We start from the raw sequence: 21383 nt of genomic DNA on the forward strand, positions 1-21383 counted from the left end.
ATTGCACCAAACACACAGCAACTAATTGATTGGTTGCACCAAACACACAGCAACTAGTTGATTGGTTGCACCAAACACACAGCAATGAAGTGATTGGTTGCACCAATCACACAGCAATGAAGTGATTGGTTGTAACAAACACACAGCAATGAAATGATTGGTTGTACCAAACACACAGCAATGAAGTGATTGGTTGTACCAAACACACAGCAATGAAGTGATTGGTTGTACCAAACACACAGTAATGAAATGATTGGTTGTACCAAACACACAGCAATGAAATGATTGGTTGTACCAAACACACAGCAACTAATTGATTGGTTGTACCAAACACACAGCAATGAAGTGATTGGTTGTACCAAACACACAGCAATTAAGTGATTGGTTGTACCAAACACACAGTAATGAAATGATTGGTTGTACCAAACACACAGCAATGAAATGATTGGTTGTACCAAACACACAGCAATGAAGTGATTGGTTGTACCAAACACACAGCAATGAAGTGATTGGTTGTACCAAACACACATTAATGAAATGATTGGTTGTACCAAACACACAGCAATGAAATGATTGGTTGTACCAAACACACAGCAATTAAGTGATTGGTTGTACCAAACACAGCAATGAAGTGATTGGTTGTACCAAATTAACACACAGCAATGAAATGATTGGTTGTAGCAAACACACAGCAATGAAGTGATTGGTTGTACCAAACACAGCAATGAAGTGATTGGTTGCATCAAACACACAGCAATGAAGTGATTGGTTGTACCAAACACAGCAATGAAACGATTGGTTGCACCAAACAGAGCAATGAAGTGACTGGTTGCAAAGTATTTCAGCTGCTATACTAATATATTTATCTGGAACTGCATTCTATTTATGTTGTGGATTGGTGAATAGAACAAGATTTTAAAATAATAATTTAACAATATCACATTGCTTAGTTACAAAATAATTAATTTCTAACCTTGAAATAGGTATTACATGTATATATGTCACCAATTTTAGTGTTAACTATCTTATAGATGGCTTTCTATCACCTGCTCCATGCTATGGTGGGATACGGGGGGGTATTTCCAATGACTTGAAGAGAATTGGTAATGTCAAACCAATATTAGTACAGTTAGGGAGTCAGGTAAGATTTTTTATGTGATGAGGGGTACTAATGGATAGCAGTGCATGTCAGGGTTTGTTAGATTTCCTGTTTGTTATTGTTGTTTGTTTCAAGTATGTGTCTATATCTTTGTCTTTCGTATTTCTGTTCAGACATCCATTTGCTTATTTCATCCTGGTATCTAGTTGATAATGTATACCGAGTTTATATATATTAAGTTACTGTATTTGCTCTATTAGTTGCACATGTAAATAACGTAAATAACAAATGTGTTTCTATGATCAAAATATATAATATTTTGGCGATCCAGTACAGTAAATGGTATTTTTGGTTTACACTGACTTCTAATAGAGCAAATACAGTATTAATATGATATTAACAATATATTCTAAATAATAATCATTTAGGCTTAATTTGTTGATTTCAGGTGAATTTTGATGCCGGTGAAAAACAACCATTTCAACTGACTGTGGATAAATTTGAAAAGGCTTTACAGAAGGCTACAGATGAGGTAAACTATCTATTTACTTATTCTTAATATCTCAAGAACTGCAATGCTTATATGATGGTATGCACAGTGTTCACATTTTGATGTATTGACAATACATTAAATCACAGTCCCTCCACACTCAGTTAGGAAATGCTCAGAGTTCTATTGTCACAATGTGTGTTTCGCGTTCGTAAAATTGGTTTACCGGTAATCCCCACACTGTAACACTAACATCAAATTAGCATATAGTATGACATCATTTTCACCCAGAATGCAATTCATTTCTGCGCAGGCGTACTTTATTTTCGTGTTTCATTGCTGTGAAAATTTCAACTTTCTGACTTCTGGGCATTTTATATTAACGAAATGCGGGAAAAACACAAAGATTTTTTGCGACAGTGATATTGATTGGGATGACATGATGGAAAAAGGATCCCAGTATTTAGATGCAGGATATGTGCATCGTCATCACCACTGTCGTCTGTGGCTTCAAGTTGGCACCTGACCACAAACAAGACGAAAAAAACGAATGAAAAAATAAGAGAACAGGAATGGAAATAATATTTGCCATTTTTTGGGGGATATCTAACCTCCAAATTGATGATAGTTTAAGCCGAAATGTGCATATACTAAGGTCGATCAATCAGAACTCTCAGCATAATGGCGACAATAGTAGGTATCGCCATCTTGAAAACAAAAATTCTCCCGAGCACATGTACAGAGTAATGTGACATATTGTTATTAAATATGATTAGAATGGGTCATATGACTACATAAACAGTTTAGTTATCTAAAAGCTACAATTAATTCCATCTTTTAAGTTTTGGTAGTTCCTATTTCTCACAGAATAACATTTTCTGTTAGCGACACCAAACAGAAATATTGATTCACACACAACACCTACGACAAAATCAAATGGGAAAATGAATGACTGAAATGAATACTTTCCCAGCACTTGTGCACAAAGTAAAAAATATTGTTCAAAAATTAAAGTATCAAATCACAAATTGATAACGACTGGGATTGTTTTGGGGGTGGTAACGTGATTCACCAGTGTTGAAACTTTCGTGGTATTATTGCTGGAACGCATACAGTAATAATGAATGAACATCGCTTTTTTTTCGTTATTTATAATGAATATGGGTTTTAAACTACATGTGCCTTTTCCCAAAACCGATATGATCACAGAGATTTGTAACTTTAAATAAAATTTACCGACTTTGCTCAAAAACACGCAATATTTGTAGATGTAACACTGAACGGATGTGCTTCGAACAAGCTCCAAGATAATGCTATGACGTCACCGCGCTCTCCCCGCAAGCGAAAAACGCACTGTACACGGGACTCAGGTGATTCACACCTTAGGACAATAGCATTTCTTAACCGGGTGTTGAGGGACTGTGATTAAATGTCCATCCAAAGTGATTTGAAGATGCATAACATCTCAATGCAATTTGTCACAGAGTCCACTATGTAGTTGCAATTGAATTTCAGTCCCATAAAATTTATCTACCTAATTTATATATGGGATTTATTTTATTATAATTATTACTGTAATCAAGTTAGTCCTGTGTGGATTGTCTTTCAACTGACAGCTTATTCAATAATTTAGGAATTGTGCATAGTCGATTTTTCTCACAAAGTGTATTTCTTTGCTTTCACCAGTCTTCTAGTGCTTCGTCTTGAATGTTTAATTTCTTCAGCCTATTGTGTTTTGTCTTGTTATTCAAATCTTCCTGAATAGCGATAATTGGTTTTGTCAATCGCAGTACAATTGACAGATCAATACTGGCATGTAATTCTATAGTTTTTTAGTGTCCTAAGTTATACTTATTTTTTAGTAACACCTTTACAAAAAGTAATGTGTATTTTTTATTTTTTTATTAAGGGTATAAATGTCCGAGGGTTGATTTTGATTAATCCTAATAACCCATTGGGGGAAATCTACTCACGTGAATTATTGATGGAACTACTAAATTTTGCTCACAGGTAGGATTGACCTTTACCTTGCCTGTATTATTAGATTAAATAAAAGGTGTATGAGGAGTAAATGTCTGTCATCATCGTTGTTGTCTCTGTTATAAACTCTGTTTCTGTGGTATTATTTATTTGTTCATTTTGAAAGATATTGGTGAAAATGTTACTTAAAATTGTCTTCTTTTTGTGGCTACAATATTAAATCAAACAATTTGTATGTTATTATCTTCAAACTTTATAATCATATACCGTACTCGACCGCGTTAGTGCTTAGGGTCCTCAACTTATAAAATCAGGATTTTTTAGGGGTGAGCGCTTACCCGAGCACCCCCCTTGGAAAAGAGTGCAACTGATAATTTTAATTCACCGTGTGACAGATTGAGGGGGATATTACGTCTTTGAAAGTTTCAGGGAAAATAAAATTACAAAATTAGGTGCGTCATCATTGACTCTTACAATGAAGAAACGGAAAATGTCAAATATGCACATTTTATTACAATATTAATTACGTACCACCCAAATTTATGAGATTAAAAATATTTGAGTCTGTTGGAATACAGTCAAAGTCAAAATCTTCATCATTATTGCCACTAACGAATGTGTCGGATCATACGCAAACTCTCGATAAAAAGCACTTTCCACCATGATGTATTTGCATTTGACCTGCATCAACGTCCTTTGACCTAATGGGTCAAGTCTGTTATTATCCAATCAAAATGCTGTGTGGTACCGACGCAATTCTTCAAAAATTCCCGAAAACTCTCGGGTAACACAATGCGGAAGTGAATTATTGATGTTGAAGTATGATCTGTTGGAATTGATTTCAGCGAATAAATGACCTGTTGTTTTTTTAAATGGTAACTAGCAATTGTTATCGCTAAACTGAATACGGCATGAAATATTTGCTGCATTTTACTTTTATTAACAGGTCATTGTTGAAGCGTAGTTTACGCACAGTTACCGTGGTCTACGCATTCACAACACGGCAGTCAATAGCCACGTTGTATCATGATATAAAAAACGATTACCAGTATTCGTTAAGTAATGATCAAAGACCAAGTTTAAAATTAGTGGCATTTTGAAGGGGTTGGCGCTTTGCCGAATGTGACCCAGAATATAAAAATTGCGCAAAAGTGGGGGGTGGACGCTTGACCGGCCGCTAACGCGGTCGAGTACAGTAAATTAAAATGCGGCTAAAATAAAGCATTTGTTAGACAAAGAAATAAGTGCACAGAATGAAAACATTGATATTTATTCATCAGTAATTTACTGTTAATTAAGATCTGTTACTCAGAAAGTTCAGTAAGATGATATGTCAGCTTGTTATGTTAAGACTAACCCAAAATAGAAGCCACTGAATTTATAACCAACTTTCCATAACAATAGGATGGTTTCTACTATTTGCATCAACTCAAAGTACAATAGAATGAAATAATACTGGACATTTTTTTGTTACTCTAGACATTCCCTACATGTTGTGGTAGATGAAATCTACATGGGTACTATATTCAAATCAGATGCAGTACATACCAGTATTGTAAATATTGATAATCTTCCTGATCCACAGAGAACTCACATGTTATGGGGAGTCAGTAAGGTGAGTTAATGGGGAGTCAGTTAGGTGAGTTAATTGGGAGTCAGTAAGGTGAGTTAATGGGGAGTCAGTAAGGTGAGTTAATGGGGAGTCAGTAAGGTGAGTTAATGGGGAGTCAGTAAGGTGAGTTAATGGGGAGTCAGTAAGGTGAGTTAATGGGGAGTCAGTAAGGTGAGTTAATGGGGAGTCAGTAAGGTGAGTTAATGGGGAGTCAGTAAGGTGAGTTAATGGGGAGTCAGTAAGGTGAGTTAATGGGGAGTCAGTAAGGTGAGTTAATGGGGAGTCAGTAAGGTGAGTTAATGGGGAATCAGTAAGGTGAGTTAATGGGGAGTCAGTAAGGTGAGTTAATGTATGCTATTTTGGGGTTCTTATTATATATAATAATAATAATAGTTTCATTTATTACACCATACTGAAAGTTAACAAGTCATTTTAGGCTGTTACGTAATAAATTTTAAAAAACAGTAACAAAAACAGAAGTTAAAGAAATATATGTTATATATATATGTTTTTGACGCATGCTGTATTGCTTCCTCATCAATGTGTTCAAAAGTGGTAATCTGTGTCAGGGGTTTCGTTAAGAGCGGCCGGCCATATGGCCGGCTACAAGCCCAAATTGGTTGCCTACTTTCTGGTTTCTCAACAACCATCCCCTTTCGCACTGCCAAGAGCCTTGTTATGTATTTTTTGGCCTGTTGTTACAGGATGTTGGCCTGCTATTAAATGCATTTGTGAAACCCCTGATGTGGTCAATGTATCTTTCAACAAAACGATAAATACTGAATGGGGAATAATATTAAATGCTGGTAGACATTCTAGGGGAACTTTGGCTTTTGCAGTCTTTTATTTTGATTCATGTTTTTCAGGATTTTGGAATGGCTGGATTTCGTTGCGGTGTATGTCATAGTTTTAATCAACATTTACACCAAGCTCTTGAATATCTGGGTTATTTTTATGCGATTCCTGCTAATGTGCAACATCAATTGACTGAATTCTTGTCAGACAAAGGTAAAGTTGAATCATTATTTCTATAAAATGTATCCTATCATTGATACCACCAGCTCTTTTACAGTAGATGTCAATGATCATGTAAACTATTTCACTTGCAACAATAAAATTTAAGAACATTTCCAGTTGTGTTTGTTCACAATGGGCACTTCTTGTATATGCAATGAAGGGCATATGTTACCATAACAACTGTAGCAATTCAGATTTTGTTGGTATTTTTATTTACAGAGTGGTTGAACAATGTGTTTTTTCCAACTAATCATCAGAGACTTAGGGAGACTTATCAGTGCATGTCTGATGGTTTAACCAAGTTGGGTATTGCACATTTACATCGATCAGCTGGGCTCTTCATATGGGCAGATTTTAGACTGGTAAGTTGATTGTTACAATGTATATCTATACAATAGTGTTTAATTTTAATTCTTACCGGTCACTGGTAGCATATTGACAACAGTGACATTCAATGTTCGGAACTGTCGCCTAGCACAAAAACATTTAAAAAAAAAAAAAAATGTTAATTCTAAGTCTTATGCATAGTTAATAAATGTTTGTGCCTACTACACTATGCCAGTTAAATTTTGTGTTTGTTCAAACTGGTGCCTACTACACTATGCCAGTTAAATTTTGTGTTTGTTCATACTGGTGCCTACTACACTATGCCAGTTAAATTTTGTGTTTGTTCATACTGGTGCCTACTACACTATGCCAGTTAAATTTTGTGTTTGTTCATACTGGTGCCTACTACACTATGCCAGTTAAATTTTGTGTTTGTTCAAACTGGTGCCTACTACACTATGCCAGTTAAATTTTGTGTTTGTTCATACTGGTGCCTACTACACTATGCCAGTTAAATTTTGTGTTTGTTCATACTGGTGCCTACTACACTATGCCAGTTAAATTTTGTGTTTGTTCATACTGGTGCCTACTACACTATGCCAGTTAAATTTTGTGTTTGTTCATACTGGTGCCTACTACACTATGCCAGTTAAATTTTGTGTTTGTTCATACTGGTGCCTACTACACTATGCCAGTTAAATTTTGTGTTTGTTCAAACTGGTGCCTACTACACTATGCCAGTTAAATTTTGTGTTTGTTCAAACTGGTGCCTACTACACTATGCCAGTTAAATTTTGTGTTTGTTCATACTGGTGCCTACTACACTATGCCAGTTAAATTTTGTGTTTGTTCAAACTGGTGCCTACTACACTATGCCAGTTAAATTTTGTGTTTGTTCATACTGGTGCCTACTACACTATGCCAGTTAAATTTTGTGTTTGTTCAAACTGGTGCCTACTACACTATGCCAGTTAAATTTTGTGTTTGTTCAAACTGGTGCCTACTACACTATGCCAGTTAAATTTTGTGTTTGTTCATACTGGTGCCTACTACACTATGCCAGTTAAATTTTGTGTTTGTTCAAACTGGTGCCTACTACACTATGCCAGTTAAATTTTGTGTTTGTTCATACTGGTGCCTACTACACTATGCCAGTTAAATTTTGTGTTTGTTCATACTGGTGCCTACTACACTATGCCAGTTAAATTTTGTGTTTGTTCAAACTGGTGCCTACTACACTATGCCAGTTAAATTTTGTGTTTGTTCATACTGGTGCCTACTACACTATGCCAGTTAAATTTTGTGTTTGTTCAAACTGGTGCCTACTACACTATGCCAGTTAAATTTTGTGTTTGTTCATACTGGTGCCTACTACACTATGCCAGTTAAATTTTGTGTTTGTTCATACTGGTGCCTACTACACTATGCCAGTTAAATTTTGTGTTTGTTCATACTGGTGCCTACTACACTATGCCAGTTAAATTTTGTGTTTGTTCAAACTGGTGCCTACTACACTATGCCAGTTAAATTTTGTGTTTGTTCATACTGGTGCCTACTACACTATGCCAGTTAAATTTTGTGTTTGTTCATACTGGTGCCTACTACACTATGCCAGTTAAATTTTGTGTTTGTTCAAACTGGTGGCCCATTTTTTTTCAGTCCAACATTCAGTCAACTGTATACAAATTTGATTTCAGTATCTACGTTCTCAAACTTACGAGGCCGAGATGGATTTATATAATAAATTCTTATCAGGTGGTGTCAATATCTCACCTGGTCACAATTTTGATTGTGCTGAGTTTGGTTGGTTCAGAATAGTGTTTGCCCACCCCACTCATGAACTTCTAATAGGTAAGTATACTTACTTTTCTTTCCAAACAGCTCTGTAAATGTTAGCTATTCTTCATGTACTACCATTTAATCAGCATTTTCTTATACATATATTGTGAATCTTTTTTGCTGTAGTTTAAAATCAATGTGTCCTCTAAGTTGATATGATGTGCCACTTGCGCACAGAGATTTACTGTGACACAACTAGTTATGATAATTTGCTGGCACATCATTGAAAACAAAAATATCTTATTATAGTTACAGAATTTGTAATTTGGGAAAACAAAATTCACATTTCTTGGCAGAAAAAGTGTAAAAATGAAAGAAATCAGGGGTCACAACATTTTTCTTTGTTCCTCAATTCAACTACAGTCACATACAATATTATTTCTTTCTTGAAGACCTTTCTGCCTCAAACATTTTGACTCCAAATCCCTACATTATCAGTCCTGCTAGAGTGCACACTGCTTGGAATGGTCAGTAAGAATATTAGACATGTACTTCTACAACTGATTTTTGCTGATTTGCACCATTCGCTCATATTCATACCATCAAATATTTCACAATAAAGCTGAATGGTCTCAGAATGCAATTTTTAACACTTGATTAATTTAGGAGGATGAATGTTTTTTTCATTTTACTTAACAGCAATTGAAAGGATAGGTAAAGTATTAGATGAGATAAAAAGTGAAATATGTGGTGATAGTTTGGAATTGAATCTGGTAGGACCTGATCAGCCTGTCCTAGGTGCTGCTAGCCATGAAGACAATACTCAGAAAAAAGGTAACAGTTGACTTTGTTTTTATTTTATGCCAGGTGTTATGTTTAGTATGACAATAACACACCTGGTATTTCTATTATGCAAATGACACACCTGGTATGTATGATATGCAAATGGCACACCTGGTATATATGGTATGCAAATGGCACACCTGGTATATATGATATGCAAATGACACACCTGGCATGTATAGTATACAAATGACACACCTGGTATGTATGATATGCAAATGACACACTTGGTATATATGGTATGCAAATGACACAAGTGGTATGTCTAGTATGCAAATGACACACCTGGTATGTATGGTATGGGATAACACACATGGTATGTATGGTATGGAATGACACACCTGGTATGTATAGTATGGAAATGACACACCTGGTATATATGATATGCAAATGACACACTTGGTATATATGGTATGCAAATGACACAAGTGGTATGTCTAGTATGCAAATGACACACCTGGTATATACGGTATGCAAATGACATAAGTGGTATGTCTAGTATGCAAATGACACACCTGGTATATATGGTATGCAAATGACACAAGTGGTATGTCTAGTATGCAAATGACACACCTAGTATGTATAGTATGCAAATGACACACCTGGTATGTATAGTATGGAAATAACACACCATGTATGTATGGTACGCAAATGACACACCTGCTATGTATAATATGCAAATGACACACCTGGTATATATGATATACAAATGACACACCTGGTATATATGGTATGCAAATGACACACCTGGTATGTATAGTATGCAAATGACACACCTGGTATGTATAGTATGCAAATGACACACCTGGTATGTATAGTATGCAAATGACACACCTGGTATGTATAGTATGCAAATGACACACCTGGTATGTATAGTATGCAAATGACACACCTGGTATGTATAGTATGCAAATGACACACCTGGTATGTATAGTATGCAAATGACACACCTGGTATATATAGTATGCAAATGACACAAGTGGTATGTCTAGTATGCAAATGACACACCTGGTATATATAGTATGCAAATGACACACCTGGTATATATGGTATGCAAATGACACACCTGGTATATATGGTATGCAAATGACACAAGTGGTATGTCTAGTATGCAAATGACACACCTGGTATGTCTAGTATGCAAATGACACACCTGGTATGTATAGTATGCAAATGACACACCTGGTATGTATAATATGCAAATGACACACCTGGTATATACAGTATGCAAATGACACACCTGGTATATATGATATGCAAATGACACACCTGGTATGTACAGTATGCAAATGACACACCTGGTATGTACAGTATGAAAATGACACACCTGGTATGTACAGTATGCAAATGACACACCTGGTATGTACAGTATGCAAATGACACACCTGGTATGTACAGTATGCAAATGACACACCTGGTATGTACAGTATGCAAATGACACACCTGGTATGTACAGTATGCAAATGACACACCTGGTATGTACAGTATGCAAATGACACACCTGGTATGTACAGTATGCAAATGACACACCTGGTATGTACGGTATGCAAATGACACACCTGGTATGTACGGTATGCAAATGACACACCTGGTATGTACGGTATGCAAATGACACACCTGGTATGTACGGTATGCAAATGACACACCTGGTATGTACGGTATGCAAATGACACACCTGGTATGTACGGTATGCAAATGACACACCTGGTATGTACGGTATGCAAATGACACACCTGGTATGTACGGTATGCAAATGACACACCTGGTATGTACGGTATGCAAATGACACACCTGGTATGTACGGTATGCAAATGACACACCTGGTATGTACGGTATGCAAATGACACACCTGGTATGTACGGTATGCAAATGACACACCTGGTATGTACGGTATGCAAATGACACACCTGGTATGTATGGTATGCAAATGACACACCTGGTATGTATGGTATGCAAATGACACACCTGGTATATATGGTATGCAAATGACACACCTGGTATATACGGTATGCAAATGACAGACCTGGTATATATAGAATGCTAATTGTAAAATGTTGTCTGAAAGTTTTATAACATTTTTGTAATATTATTAAAACTGAAACCGTTATGTTTGTTAGAGACAAGAACTAGATTCAAATACTATCATTTCTTTCTTTAGAAGACTGTCTTGAAGATTTATTAACTGGTCTACAACATCAAATCAAGACATCTAATTGGTTGAAAGATAATACCGCAGAGAAGTGGATTAATGAGAATCCAATGCTTTATCAGGAATACAAAGAAGCAGCCAACAAGCATTAATTATATGACACTCCTTATTTGAGCATTGTGTGACATTGTCATTCCTAGAAGATTCTACATTACTTATAAGTCTATTCTCTTAAAAAAATAGACCCACCATAAGGGAATCCATTCTAGTTATAATATAGCATTGTGAACAGTGTGCACAGAAACCATTAGATTCATGTATAAGGCCCAGCAAAAAAACAAACAAACTAGTCAACCTGTTTTCAAAATTTGATACAGCCATGCATTAATTTTAATTAACATTAATAACATTCATTTGGACCTTCCAGCTGATCAACATAAAACAAAACAAATCAACTTCTTACTAGGCTAACTTTCATTCGAAAATCTATTTTTTTGTATTCAAAATATTATACAGAAGAAAATAGCAAATTTTGTATGCGAAAATTTCATCAGCGGTTATCAGTGAGTTCCATCGATGTGTTATACATGTTATGATAATACATACAATACTACCAGTACATTTGGAAGGTATTCATTAAACACACAAATACATGTGCTAGACAGTTTTTTTAACTCAGAGTATGTAACTCAGAATTTGTGTCAGTTGAATGTGCGCTTGAACTACTGGTATGTTTGATTATGCAAATTTAAAATATGCCACTGACTGATGTTGTGTACTAAGGTTATTCACAAAATACTTAAATTTATGTCCTCAAACATTGTATGCTTTAATATAACGAGAACCCATCTAGAAATTGGTGGGTTAATACATATCATAATGTTACTACCGGTACTGTATATATCGCTATAGTTGCTTAGCCCGTCTATAACCTTGTATTTCTTCAGGGTTAAAACCATGCATATTTACATGTAGATGTTTTATACAATATGGGTACTATCATTCAGTTAATTGTTCCATGACTTCCACAGTTAATTAGTTTAAGAAGGAATTATTCAACTGCACTTTATATCAGTTGAATACAATGAAATAGATCCAAAGCTAATACCAACATATAACCGATAACATATTACAGATATTACGTTTAATGTCAAGGACATTTAACGTAAAAAGGGGAGGGAAAATGGATATTGTCTTTATTTGATTCGCTGTAATTTTAGTCCCCATTTGGACAAAGTTTGAAAACGATGGTTTATGGTTTAGTCTCTGTGCGTTCCTGTATCTCAAACATCCCTGGACCAATTCTCTTCATATTTTTCACATAGATAGTACCTTATCTGGAACAAATATATGTGCATTGATTTTGTGCTCTGATCAAGGATGGCATACTACTAGTAATTTTAAAATGCAATAACAGTGCAGTCACAGTTAGACTGATTTGTTTCAAACTTGGTATGAAGATTGTACATTTGGGTGTCTGATGTATGTCCAGTGTTTGTATATTTAAATTCAAAATGGCCGACTGGCAGCTATTTTTTCAGTCAGTTTTGTCATCAAATCAAACATCCCTTGGCATTTTTAAAATGACTGGAGTCAGATCTTGCACATTTGTAATCTCATTTGTAAAGTCGTTGAACATCTGAAATTGTAATGGTTTGTTTCATGTAATTAAAACTGTCTATAAATAATTGAACTAATTTACAAAAAGTTCATGCAGCTCAAAAAAATATATATTCCCACACCTGTGTAAATACATTAAATGAAGTAATTGCATATCACATGTCAAATCATTTAATTGAAACAGACATGGTGAATATCATCAATGCATTTTTAATGGAAAATGATTCTTATTTCAGATTAAAAACTTAAAAACATATATTGGCTTTAGATAATCTGCTCATTAAAGCTTGTCAAATTATTGATAATTAAATTTTAAAAAAATAACATACAATCTTTTTACCAATGAACAGCGTTGACTTCACTGTGGCATGAATGAGTCTTGTACTATGAATCACATATCAAAATAATAACAATCAATAAAAGATTTACTAGATATTTCAAATAATTTAATTTTTTTAGTTGATTGAATTAGTGTTTGGGCATAGTTCATCATTGCAGCTTATCTAATTCCATGATTTCTGATCCTCATTCTGTCTCCAGGAAGCCATTTAAAGATGCATCTTCAGGTTCATCTTTGTTTAGCATGTCATAACCTTTATGCTTTGATCTGAATTTACCAAAAACTTTTCTCCTTCTAAAGTTGGCCCAAAGTCTTGATCGAAGTTTTTCCGTTGATTGGCTCGTGTCACTATCCCCAGTAGAAATTGATAAAGAATCAAAGCTGCTGTTGTGCAATAGGCTTGTATTATCTGGCATATCATAGTCTGTGATATCGTCTGGCATATCATAGTTGGTGATATCGTCTGGCATATCATAGTTGGTGATATCGTCTGGCATATCATCAGAAGCCATAGCATCATGATAGTGTAAATGTGGTGAGGACACTGTTTGTAGTGAATTTGCATGAGTACTGACATTGTCACCAGGTGGTCTCAGTAAAAAGTTGTCCAATCTTGTCTGGATATCTTCAGACATATCATTAATACTACAATCAATGGCATCATGATAGTGTAACTGTGGTGATGTTTGTTTTAAATCTTCACAAATATCATCACTATAATAAAAGGAGTCATCGATATAAACTGGTTCAGTCTTTTGTCCAAATTCACCAGGTGGTCTCTGAAAGAATTGTACTAATCTAGTCTGGATGTCTTCAGACATGTCATTTACATCGCAATCCATGGTGTCATGATAGTGTAACTGTGCTGGTGATACTGATTCTGGTAACTCTTCATGAATATCAGAAGTATGATCAAACACGTCACTGATATGAACCAGTTCACTCTGTTGTTTAGGTGATTTCTGAAAGAAGTTTTCCAATCTAGTCAGGATGTCATCAGGCATGTCATTGATGTCAAAATTGATATTGTCAGAAGAGTGCAACTCTGATAATGATAATGCTGTTCTCGTACAATTTTCTCGATTATTGTCATTAGCATCAAAAAAGTCATTTTCATAAATAGGTTCTAACTGTCGTTGATATCTTCCAGGTGGTCTCAGTAAGAAATTGTCCAATCTAGCAAGAATGTCTGCAGGTTTATGCGATCTTGACTCTGCATTGTTGACAGAGTGGCTCCTACCTGCAAAATCCCACAGCATTCTAGAAAATTCTATGATGAAGTTCTTTATAAATACTGCAAATGATGTTAGAGATTTCTTTTCTTCCCTATTACTGCTCGGTCGACCTAGTTCACTTCTGATTTGTGTTAGTGATGAGGGGGCTGAAATTAAAAGAAAACTAATGAAACTAGTAGTAATATTGTGTTGTGTGTATGTGGTGATGTTGTATATCTACAATATCTAATATCTGAATTAAAGCTATATATATATATATATAGGGAATGCAGTCAATGAGAATTAACATTCAAAATGTAGACAATACATAATGGGACCATGGATGAACTGTGTAAAAAAACGTGCATGAAACTTGAATTTCAAGCGTATATTCATACTTGGTATGTGGGTGGACCTCTTCTTCTTAAAAACTACTAGCCAGATTGCTTTGATACTAGATTTATTCATTTTGTGACAATATAAATCTATAACGGAAGATCCAAATTCATTGTTTAATTGACATTTCCACTTTGCTTTTACTTTCTTATGTGAGAGTTTCTTGAGTACATTCTGTCATAATTTTTCCTTCAGTTCATGTTTCAAAATGAAAACTGTTTTCACATTCTGCCGAGTCGATCAATTGCTGATGCGTTTTTAACACTCTTATTGCACCAGGACATTTTTCATCAACCTTGCTGTTAAACTTTGTCATTGTAGTTATGATTTTTTTCTAAGGGTCCTTCGCTGTGTACAAGAAATAGCTATAGGAAGTGTGGGTCAAGAATGCCATTAAAAGGGCCTGCACTATTGAATGACGCCATTTTAGAAGCCTGGTCTCTGTCCTGATCTATTTAGCGATCAACGATCGCAATTTCTTGTCCTTCAAGTGGTGATGGTAAATTAGCCTATTCGATGCAACCACCTGTCACCCCAAAACACTTCCACTGTTTTATTTGGAACAGCTAAAAGCCACTTTGATTGTTCATCTGTCAACTTTGGCCTGTTGTATCGACTGATGATAAACTATATCAATGATGATGATAGATGATGTCTTATATTGTGAAACAAAAACGATTCTACTCGCTGCAAATTAATAATTATGATTGCTCAGGGAGCTTAAGCTATGAGGCCTGTTTTCGTGGAGTTATTTTATAAGTGCGTGATTAGAAGTGCCAATCATGCAGATGTCTGAAAGCCCATTTATGGGGTACGAAACACGGCCACGTGCAGGTCGGGGTTCCTTATGATCCCCTTTCATTTCAGTGGTGGTGGACCATGACCAATACGCACACCACCAGGCTTACTGGCACACATTCCCAAATATTATAGCCTATTTCTCCAAAGAGGGCAGAATTTGGTTCCCATTTCTCAACTTTCTGGCAGAGTAGATCCTGGCTTGGTGTTACCAACACAAAATTTTACTTTTGTACAAAGGCAGCAATGGAATTCATTACGCCATAGCAAACACGCTCGCCCAGACGCGGAGGCAGGTACATGTAGTTAATAATTAGAATAGATTTTAGTTTGTTAGAACTGCGATCAAAATCCCCTTCAATCTATGTAAAAACCCTATAAACACTAAGGCACCTGTGTAGTAAAAATTGGACGGAAGCAGGATGGTCAGTTAGAGGGGTGCCAGAGGCGGCGGCACACAATTTTGCATGGAGGGACGAGATCTGATCACCAACCTTACTATGGGTTACCGGCCATTCTCCCTCTTAAACATTTTGAAATCTAGACCCTCTGATACGTCATTTCCTGCAAATTTTGCTGACACAAAGGATTTCAGCTTGATTTTGGAGGGGCGACGCCCCCAACATTTTTTTTTCTGCCACGAGGCGCACCTTGACGAATCTGTCATTGCCGCATTGCATTGTGGAATATATGTTTGTATAAGTGCATTTCTAATTGAGAAAAAATATCGTACATGTGCCTTTATCGGAAATGTACTTCTATTAGAGAACAATATGGAATATGTAGCTTTATTAGAGACGCAATTATGTGTAAATGTACCATATTTTTCTATATCAGAAGTGTTTTTCTAGTAGAGGCGCATGTTCCATATTTTAGTCAAATTTAGTCGCATTGTAGTAAGGCCTCATTCAGTGATTCGATTATTGGTGATTAAACCATAAAAAACTATCAGGAATGACCAATTTCCTCGTAACCTAAATATCGCATCTCACGTTTTATATAAATGTTGTTACAATGACTAACAAAATTTGAAGAGTAAGTTCACCGGTCATCTTAAAATCATTCACCTCTGCCACGGACAAAGGTAGTAAATATTGAATGTGTATTAAGCAACGCAGAGTCATTTATTCCATGTTAATTTGTTCATACAATTCTCTGACTTTCTTTGCTATCTTCGCCTCACCTTGTCTTTTCTTATCCGATTTTTTTATCTCTTGAATCGCAACAATAATAACATGAATATTCATGGCTAAGACCATTACTCTCACTGCTTCAAAATAGATGGTGACAGCGGCAGTAACAAACTCTTCCAACAGCTCTGGCAGCTGGTCTGGTGGACAGAAAAAAACACATAAACGAAATCGTAATATGTATTTGATTTGAATCCCTCCTCTTGTAATTTGCGTTTTAATGAAATGTGAAAGAAAGACACTACACTTTGCCGATATATTTAGCTTAGATTATCAGCATGTTTTAATTCTTACCAGAATAAATGACACATAGTGTACAGACAAACCCGGTGAATACAACATGTAGGAACAACTCGGGATCTGCTGGAATAATAAAACATGAGACTAGTAAGAGAACAAAACAAAACTCAACACAAATTAACATTTGTTTCGTAGTTGGAAAACAAAGACGTAAATTCAATAGAAGAAACTTATTGCTTTCAGCTCAGAGACCTTTTTGGCGGTCCAATCTTACTGGTTCTCGCCACAAGAAGTTTGTCTGTGTGTCCAGATGAATTCTATCACAACGCATGTTTGAAATGTTAATATGACCACCTGTTACTGTAAGACGCAATGCGAAAATGAACATTTTGATTCTTGTTTTAAGTTGTATCCGAAGAATCGTGTAATTTAACTAATCTGGTGCGATTTGGAACACTAAACTGATTGAGACGAGATTATTAATTGTACATCGTACTGACAAACAATATTCACCCACGTATACGATGATAACAAATCTCGCTGACATAACCACTTGATCTCGCAGCTGAATCGCATGTTTCGGAAATTAGTTTTGCAATAAGGGTTAGACCAATGGGGAAAATGGAGACGAGCAACTGTATATATTATGAAGTTGAATATTTAACATATAAATACCAAGTCCGATGGTTATATCAGGGTTATTCAGGGCACTGACATCGACTGCATAACAAACTTACAAAGGTTACTTAGATAGCGTATATTCGGCGTTTATTGTATTGTCCTGTGGTTTTAATAAAACTATCTAAACGAGCTGACACGTACATAAGACTGATATACACCGTTACTGTTTCCTAAATTCCCGTACTAGACAGCCGACTAGAACGGCTTACTGGTCTGGGAGTAAATTCAAATTAACTTAATGATCTCATTTGCATTATTATTTGATTTTATTCTATATATATGTATGTGGTTATTTATTAATATAGTCAAAAACAATACTTGGCCCAGTCACTGGTAAATAAGTACCTGTTATTTAAGGGACTATCGAGACTAGATAAAATAAAATAAACTGAACTATGAACCGACTTATACATTGTATATTTTAAATATTTTCAATGGGTTAATTTCAATGATTAACTGATAACACTATCTATGTCATGAATGAAATACCCCCCCCCCCCACACACACACACACAAAATACCCTCAGCATATAAGAGGTATTCCTAAGCTTAGGTTGTTGCCCCTTTCTCTGGAAATAATTGCTCACCATTAAATTGCATTGTTCAAAAAGACGCATTATTTAAACCACATTTCATAATACTAGTATTCACTGTAGTGAGGGCAACATACCACTTGTGGACAATTTACTACATTAACTTCAGCAATTATATGCTTTTATTAGAAATCATATGTGTTACAAATCCTACTTGAGTAAACGTGATAACAAGCAACACACAGTATAACATCCACCAATCACGGTCGGATCTGTGCAACAATTAAATGTGTTTTGAATTGACACAGTACACTGCGTAAGACAGTCAACACCACTGTGTAACAGCCAACCCCACTAATATAACCATGACAACAACGTTGTCACGTGCCAGGCAACAGCAACTTGATGTTTGGTTTGCAATATTGTGACCTGTCAGTGGGCTAAACATGCCGGACGTACTTAATACATTCAATGAAAATATTAATGTTAATACTATCTATCGTTTACGTATGTGTATTAGTTTTGTAGCCATATTATGTGTGCAAACACTAGTTAGTGAAAGAATTGCAGTGCTCTTCTAGAGAGTGCAAACTTATTATTGTGGGAAAATTATATTTACTTATGTACATATTATAGGAAGTTTGTCGAATTATCACAACTGGCAGGTAACAGACCTACAAATCAGCATTGGTCAGAATAGTTCCAACTGAAGTTGTAATATCATACACCCGGGATTAAAATACAACGTACAATCTAGCGTTTGGTGTTCACCCGCACTAATCACAAATAATCCTCTGAAGTTAAGTCAGTCTTCATTGTAACCAACATGTATTCACGATAACATCGAATATATTACTCCCATTATAAGATAACACAGATTGGTAAATGCTGACATGACCTTTTCGTGTTCAGAATACCAAGACCACTTACCCGACGCTGGTTTCATAGTGACGCCTCACAGATTACCGTGGCACCTGTAACTTTAAAGCAACGCACCAGTAGTTTCACATTTTGAACTTCCAGTGCTGGTAACAAGATGGACCCTATCGCCACAGACATCGACGTCTATCGCTATGTACCGATTAACTTTTCGTCAATGATTGATATAGTTTATACGCATGCTGGACTTTATGCCAGGTAACATAGACATTTACGACGGGTCCTTGGCATTCCTGATTGGCAACACCTGTGTGCGTAGTACGCTTGGATTCTGATGAAATCAACACCGTCAACCTTTAACCTCCTACTAGGTCTGAAAGCCATTGGACATTCAGTACTTCGTGGTAAATGCGCCGCGTCATACGGTCTCGGGTTTACAGTTCCTGAAAAATCGTATTCAACAGAGTTCTGAAATTAAATTTAAATGCCCTTTTAAATTTAAATAATTTTCGCAAACATCAAAATGCGATTACAGCAATTAAATTTATATTTGATTTGGTGATTGATAAGACACCACGAACTTGTCAAGTGCTGAATAGATTTAGTGCTCCAAATATAATGATTTGGATTATATCATTTTACATGACATAATGGAAATAATAATACATAATAAAGCAACTTGAGATTACTATTACAAGCTGTTCATCAACTACTCACCTTGCAATTGATCGGAGTTATTTTTTTTTATTTTTCAACGTCAGAAAATAATTTCGTTCTCTAATCGAGATTAAAATATGTTGCATGTAATAACAAAATATTGACAGTTTTAGTAAAAATAAAACATAAAATAAAAAGTACACGCCATATGATAATCAGATTTCATTATTCAGATTTTACATGCACAAAGGAGGTATATACATTAAATAGAACACTCATTACTCTTCTTAAATATAACGTGAATATAATTCATATAACTAGTAAGAAAACGAGGACATTATGCGAAATATCAAATCAACCAGTTACGAACATTAGTTACTAGTAATTGCACTGAATCTAAAAAAAAAATTGAATTCACATTCTTAAGCAAAAAGAAGTCACAGTAATTAAAAAATATGAAACGTGACATATTCTAACCTGCCATACTATATGTAATAATATCTACGTGTAACTATGATTTCATCAAAGTTTCTTCTGAATACGGAGAACATAAGGTTTATACAGTGTTAGATTATCAATGTCTACAAAGATGATTCAATAGAGAGTTGTTTGCACAATAATTACTAACGTGTGTTTGCGGTGTGTATTTTAAGATGTATGTTGTGTGATTTAATAATTCAGGCACTCCAACAAGAGAACATGTGGCTACATTTGAGTATTTTTGAACATATTTGAATAATTTTGTTTGATAATCCATTTATATATTATGATATGATTTATCGTAAAGTAAAAATGTATTAGTTCAATGATCTTGTTGTAGTTTCGATTTCTTTTCTTTTCTGTATTCAGTAATTTTTAATAAGTATTACTATATAGATACGCTTCCATTTTACTAAAGAAAAACATGATTTGTTGTTTCAAGAAAGACTCAATTCAGATTTAAGGGCGAAACACATGATTTGTTGTTTCAAGAAAGACTCAATTCAGATTTAAGGGCGAAACACATGATTTGTTGTTTCAAGAAAGACTCAATTCAGATTTAAGGGCGAAACACATGATTTGTTGTTTCAAGAAAGACTCAATTCAGATTTAAGGGCGAAAAACATGATTTGTTGTTTCAAGAAAGACTCAATTCAGATTTAAGGGCGAAACACATGATTTGTTGTTTCAAGAAAGACTCAATTCAGATTTAAGGGCGAAACACATGATTTGTTGTTTCAAGAAAGACTCAATTCAGATTTAAGGGCGAAACACATGATTTGTTGTTTCAAGAAAGACTCAATTCAGATTTAAGGGCGAAACACATGATTTGTTGTTTCAAAAAAGACTCAATTCAGATTTAAGGGCGAAAAACATGATTTGTTGTTTCAAGAAAGACTCAATTCAGATTTAAGGGCGAAACACATGATTTGTTGTTTCAAGAAAGACTCAATTCAGATTTAAGGGCGAAACACATGATTTGTTGTTTCAAGAAAGACTCAATTCAGATTTAAGGGCGAAACACATGATTTGTTGTTTCAAGAAAGACTCAATTCAGAT

The 21383-nt window shown here is 35.2% G+C and overlaps 2 protein-coding genes across 5 annotated transcripts in view; one reads left to right on the forward strand and one right to left on the reverse strand.

Annotated features, from left to right (window-relative positions):
• Positions 1-13361, forward strand: part of LOC102806205 (1-aminocyclopropane-1-carboxylate synthase-like protein 1) — a 49360-nt gene extending 35999 nt beyond the window's left edge. For 2 of the 3 annotated variants that reach the window (XM_085501943.1, XM_085501942.1), the window contains exons 6-14: positions 1032-1141; positions 1548-1631; positions 3499-3599; positions 5049-5184; positions 6048-6189; positions 6418-6560; positions 8223-8376; positions 9004-9138; positions 11306-13361. In XM_085501943.1, coding sequence (XP_085358069.1) covers positions 1032-1141; positions 1548-1631; positions 3499-3599; positions 5049-5184; positions 6048-6189; positions 6418-6560; positions 8223-8376; positions 9004-9138; positions 11306-11448 — 1148 coding nt within the window. In that variant the 3' untranslated portion in view covers positions 11449-13361. The remainder of the gene's footprint in view (positions 1-1031; positions 1142-1547; positions 1632-3498; positions 3600-5048; positions 5185-6047; positions 6190-6417; positions 6561-8222; positions 8377-9003; positions 9139-11305) is intronic. The other variant, XM_085501944.1, reaches the window with a different exon arrangement.
• LOC102806321 (uncharacterized) lies at positions 12101-19526 on the reverse strand. Of its 2 annotated transcripts, none has more exons than XM_085501945.1 (4): positions 19239-19526; positions 17149-17214; positions 16848-16994; positions 12101-14637 (listed from the first exon to the last, which is right to left on the reverse strand). In XM_085501945.1, the coding sequence occupies exons 1-4, from the start codon at positions 19252-19254 to the stop codon at positions 13442-13444; spliced, it is 1425 nt and encodes a 474-aa protein (XP_085358071.1). In that variant the 5' UTR covers positions 19255-19526; the 3' UTR covers positions 12101-13441. The 2 variants fall into 2 exon arrangements, with proteins under 2 accessions (XP_085358071.1, XP_077864775.1); XM_078008649.2 differs by having other exon boundaries at positions 17149-17217.
• Positions 19527-21383: the final 1857 nt, after the last annotated feature.

Source organism: Saccoglossus kowalevskii, chromosome 1, assembly GCF_978046115.1.
Source record: "Saccoglossus kowalevskii chromosome 1, keSacKowa6.1, whole genome shotgun sequence".
Classification (NCBI taxonomy): Eukaryota; Metazoa; Hemichordata; class Enteropneusta; family Harrimaniidae; genus Saccoglossus; species Saccoglossus kowalevskii.